This window comes from Malurus melanocephalus, unplaced genomic scaffold (assembly GCF_030028575.1).
Source record: "Malurus melanocephalus ecotype Western Australia unplaced genomic scaffold, MMel_1.1 scaffold_453, whole genome shotgun sequence".
NCBI lineage: Eukaryota > Metazoa > Chordata > Aves > Passeriformes > Maluridae > Malurus > Malurus melanocephalus.
This window is the reverse complement of record NW_026623685.1, coordinates 176,313-181,196: the sequence shown is the minus strand read 5'-3', so window position 1 is coordinate 181,196 and position 4,884 is coordinate 176,313. Positions and strand designations below refer to the sequence as shown.

At 60.5% G+C, this 4,884-nt stretch overlaps 1 protein-coding gene across 1 annotated transcript in view; it reads right to left on the bottom strand.

Annotated features, from left to right (window-relative positions):
* DNAH17 (dynein axonemal heavy chain 17) overlaps window positions 1-4,884 on the bottom strand; it is a 35,080-nt gene that overhangs the window by 28,264 nt on the left and 1,932 nt on the right. Inside the window, exons 5-20 of the mRNA XM_057380493.1 lie at window positions 4,665-4,750; window positions 4,408-4,533; window positions 4,008-4,163; window positions 3,849-3,932; window positions 3,346-3,513; window positions 2,969-3,085; window positions 2,588-2,856; window positions 2,276-2,471; window positions 2,025-2,171; window positions 1,586-1,694; window positions 1,362-1,465; window positions 1,129-1,269; window positions 892-1,035; window positions 536-718; window positions 193-444; window positions 7-104 (exon numbers count right to left, since the gene is read on the bottom strand). Of these exons, the coding sequence (XP_057236476.1) occupies window positions 7-104; window positions 193-444; window positions 536-718; window positions 892-1,035; window positions 1,129-1,269; window positions 1,362-1,465; window positions 1,586-1,694; window positions 2,025-2,171; window positions 2,276-2,471; window positions 2,588-2,856; window positions 2,969-3,085; window positions 3,346-3,513; window positions 3,849-3,932; window positions 4,008-4,163; window positions 4,408-4,533; window positions 4,665-4,750 (2,380 nt within the window). The remainder of the gene's footprint in view (window positions 1-6; window positions 105-192; window positions 445-535; window positions 719-891; window positions 1,036-1,128; window positions 1,270-1,361; window positions 1,466-1,585; window positions 1,695-2,024; window positions 2,172-2,275; window positions 2,472-2,587; window positions 2,857-2,968; window positions 3,086-3,345; window positions 3,514-3,848; window positions 3,933-4,007; window positions 4,164-4,407; window positions 4,534-4,664; window positions 4,751-4,884) is intronic.

Below are 4,884 nucleotides of genomic sequence, written 5' to 3'. Positions count from 1 at the left end.
GCCTTCTTGAAGGGGCGGCAGTCACTCTGCAGCCACCCCCCGCCAAACACCTTGGTCTCAGCAAACCCCAACACCTCTTCATACAGTGCCTCCAGCCCATCGATCTGGGGACAAGAGCGGGTCACAGTCTGTGGAGAGCACCTCCCAGGGCACCCCGAGCACCCAGCACATCCCAAAGCACCCATCCCACACCTCCTGCTGAAAGAGCTGGAGAGACGGGATCCCAGGTGCCAGGACCATCTCAGGTTGTGGCTCTGCCTCCATCCCCTCAGCGCTGCCCAGGGTSAGGAAGCGCTGCAGGAACTCCTCGGGGCTCTCCTGCCACAGATGGGAGTGCTCCTCAAAGCTGGCGCTGAATTCTTCACCTTCTCCCATGGCGGTGACCACCAGAGACATCAGCTTCTCCTGCATCCTCACCAGATCTGCCTGCTGCTCCAGYGCAGTCTAAAGGGACAGGCAGAGCTTGGGGCTGGGGACACGGGCCACCCTGGGCCACCCTCGGCCACCCTCGGCCACCGATGTGCCACGGACCCACCTTGTAGCTGACGGCCCCCTCGAGCAGCCGTGGCATGGACGCTGCCACCACCTCCATGTCCCCGAGCAGCCCCTCCACCAGCACCAAGAAGCTGTCACCGGCCCCCACCTCCAGCGAGGGACGGTACTGCACCAGACCCTCGTAGAGCTCCATGTGCACCTCGAACAGCGGGGACACCTGGGCCTGAAACAGGACAGTGCTGAGTGTGGGGTGAACCACAGCCCTGCCCAGCCCCACAGCCCCACATCCCACAAGCTGCAGGGACACCAACACCACCAGGGAACATGGGGACAGTCCCTTTTGACCAAATGGACAGTGGGCACTGTGACACCCACGGCCAGAGCACTGGCACCTACGTCAGGGGCCATGTTGGTGAGCAGCATCTGCAGCGATTTGTGGACGAGTTTGCAGAGCCCGTCCAAGACGATTTTGTCGATGTGTGCCACATAGTCCATCCATGTCTGCGAGGACAGGTCAGCCCTAAACAGAGCTGCGTTCTCCTGCCACGGGAAATGAGCCAGCGTYCATCAGTGAGCACCCAGCAAAGGCATCAGCAACCCCTCCCCGTGCCCTGTGAGTGCTCCACACCCCACCTTCATCATGGTCTGGATCTTGGTGCCTGTGTTCTGGATGGCAGTGCGCCGCTGAGCTAAGGCGTTCTCTTTCCCATCCAGGTCCAGGAGTGCAGTTGGTTTGTTGTCCTTTCTTCCAAACAAGGGAGTGACTGAGAGGTCCTGCAGGGAGGAGAGAACTGGGCTGCTCTGCTGAGCCAGGAAAAGGACAATTCCAGCTAGATGTGTCCTGGGAAGATGCTGATAGACATTACCTCCATCAGCTTGGTCATGTTCTCCAGGTTCAGCTTCGCACTCTGGACCCGTTTCTGYAGGTCATGCAGGACCTCCCTCATCTCCTGGATGTATTCCATGACACCTGGGAGAGAAATGGCCACACAAGTACATTGTGGGAGGTCAGTTGGTGCTGGGCACTGTGGACCCCCACAATGCACAAGGAGGATCCAAAGCCTTGGATAGCCCAGGTCGGGGTTTGTACCTTCGTGGTTCCAGAACATGGTCTGCTCGCCCGTGGCCAGACGGATGTCCAGRGCCTCCAGCTCCTCTGCCAGCAACGGCCGCTCCACTGGCATCAGCAGCCGCTTCACCTGCAGCAAACACATCCCAGGTGAGTGCCCAGGTGGAGCAGGGACCCTGTTCCAGCTCAGCACCGAGGAACAGGGTCCCCACCCCACCAACAGAGTGGCAGCAGCCACAGCCTGGCTTGGCACAGGATCTGCTGGGGTCTGAGGTGCCACTGATGTGCCTGAGGGGTCTGAGGTGCCACTGATGTGCCTGTGGGGTCTGAGGTGCCACTGATGTGCCTGAGGTGCCACTGATGTGCCACTGATGTGACCCAAACACCCCCCAGCCTCCCTCAGCCTGGCTGGGGCTCAGGGCATGGAAAAGCACTGGGTGCTCTCCCCTTCAGAACCTGCCTCATTGTACCAGCCCACAATGAGCTCCAAGTTGTCCCCAATCTTTTGGAAAGTCTCATTTTGGGCGAAGAGTTTCTCAGCGTTGCTCGGGATGTCGGGCTGCTGCTGCATTTTCAGGTATTTCACCTCGCGCAGGACGGCAGCGAGCTGTGGGACAGCACCAAGGGCTGGTGAGCAGCACCCTCCACCCCACAGACACCCTGGGGCTCACTCTGGGGCAGGAATTGCTGCCATCCCGTGCCAGCRCTCACCTCTTTGCTGAAGTTGACGCTGAGGAAGCCCGAGTCAGGGTCCCTGAGCAGCAGGGGCTGCTCCAGGCTGAAGTGGCACACCTCGCCGGGGCCGCTGGCCCACTCCTCATAGAGCCTCTTGCTGTAGCTYTGCAGCAGCCCCATCATTTCCTCGTACTTGGCGGACACCAGCTCAGCCTCAGCACCCACCATGGCACTGTCAGGGGCACAGCAGAGCTGTGGGGCTGAGCAGCACACGGGAGGGACCCTCTCCAGGACAGATCCTGCCCAGAGCTGCCCCGTGTCCCTGGATGACAGGGGACCTGCACCTACGGGTGGTCGATGGCCAGCAGGTCCGAGTGTGGCCCCTCCAGGCGCTGCTGCAGCTCCAGAGCCCATTTCAGCTGGCCAGCCACGGGTGGCATGTTCTTGTGGACGGCYGGGGCACCCCCGAGGGGCGGCACGGGCGCCGTCCGGGTGTCGTACAGAGCCTTCACGCTCTCCAGCTCGGCATCAAACATCCCCAGCAGGGCCAGGTAGCAGGGGGAAGCCTCAGCCCTGATCAGGGGTCGCTCCAGCACGTTTGCAAACATGTGCACCAGCTGCAGGAGAGGGAGCAGGCTCTGGTTCCTGCACCCCAGAGCAGCCCAAGGGTGGGTGAGACCCCCGTCCCCTGCGGGCACTGCGTGCCAGGCTGCTGAGTGGGCACTGTACCTTCACAGCAGATGACAGGCGGTTGCAATCATCAAAGCCCTGGCAGAAGATGGCAGCCAGCTGCTTGTTTGCATCCTCAATCTTCTTCTGGAACTCTGCAAAGTCTTTGTCCCATTGCTGCCAGTGAGAGCAAAATGGTTTAGGGCGGTGCAGCCCCTGTGCTTGGGCCTCCTTCCCAAATCCTTCAGGAAGGATTTACTGAACCCAGAGGGTTCAGAGCCCTGTGAGCTGCTCCAGAGCCGGCCTGTGCCACTGCAGGACAGTGCCATGTGTCGCTCTGCAGAGTGCTCTAGCAAAAGATGTTTTTCTTTTYACTTAGTAAATGTTAACACCTCCATCTCAGCATCCATTACATTTCCATTCCATCATCTGCTCACCTCTTCATCAGGATCCAAGGGATCATATCTGCAGTCAGCAAAAGTCTTGGTGACCTCACACATGTCCTCAGAGATCTGCAATACCCARCTCCCAAGGAAATTTCCTCGCACTCCTCCCAGCACCGTCTTCTCCAGTTTCAGGAAGTCGATGGCTGCCTGGAACAGCTCCTGAGAACATAAACCCCATTTTATCTGCTTTTCCCTGTCCCAGACCGCAGGTGCAGGAGCTGCAGCACCAGCACAAGGCTCATCCTGGCAGCTCAGCAGGTGAGCCTGGCTTAGCTCCCAGGGGTGYTCCCAGCCTGTTTGGGGTGTGCCCGTCCTGCCCTGGGGGTTCAGGGCTGGGGGAAGCTGGCAATGCTGCCAAGGCAGTGCCAGCGCTGCCCCACCGTGCCAGGGCTGCCCACCCTGGGCTGCAGCTGAGCTCACCCTGTCCCAGCCCCAGGACCACCCCAGGATCCCCAGGCAGGGGCTGGCACTGTGCCCTGAAACACTGGGGTCACCTTGATGGTCTTGAGCCTGCTGACATAGGCATCCAACCTCCTGAAGATGTGTGTGGGGGGGAACTCCCAGAGCTCCGGCTGTTCCTGGGGGAGAGGGGCTGTCAGTCCCTGGGGCTGCTGTGGAGGGCTCAGGGGCTCCTGCACTGTCCCTGCACCCACCGGGAACATTGTGGGCATTAAGTCAGAGCAGTAGGTGCTGTAGGACTGGAAGAACTTCTCTAAGGTGGAGATGGCCATTTTGACTTGCTCCAGGGTCTCCTGGGGCTCTCCTTGCAGCCCCTTCAGCACGTCCTCCGGGCTCAGGAATTTATTGGTCTGGGACAGACAAACACAGGCAGGGATCATTGTCAGGAGGACACGGAGGCTCCTCTTGCTCCCTCCACCCCCATGGATTTGCTGGTTGTTTTCTGCCTTCCCCAGACTCCCCCCAGCCCTGCGGGGGCTCTGCTGCTCCCTTGTCTGGAGTGTCTGTGTGTCACCACAGCCAGACTGTCCCCATCTGTCCCCAAGAGGCACTGGAGGGGACAGGGGTGGGCTGGTGCTGGCCCTGGGGCTGTACCAGGCTGATGAAGAGGTTGCAGAGCTCCTGCAGGATGCGGGCTATGTTGGCAGGCGAGTGGTAGTACACACAGTGAGCCCGGAGCAGGCAGACAGTGCACAGCACCTTGGGCACGAAGGAYTGCACCTGCAGGAGCAGAGTCAGGGCAAGGCCACAGCAGAGCCCGGGGGATGTGTCCCCCTGAGCCTCTGGGGCTCTGCTGCTGCCCAGATGAGGCCACCAGACTGTGCCTGGTTATTTTGCCATCTCTCACTTACCTGGGAGTATTCCCCTTGCTCTATCTCATCCAGCAGTGCTTGCAGCGGTTGCAGGTGGAGGCTGACATCATTGGCTTCCTCCAGACCTAGGGCAGGGAGAACCCTCTGCTGGGATGGGGACACCATGCTGGAGCATCCCCCTCTGTTGGGATGGGGACACCTCGCTGGAGCAGCCCCCTCTGTTGGGATGGGGACACCTCGCTGGAGCATCCCCCTCTGT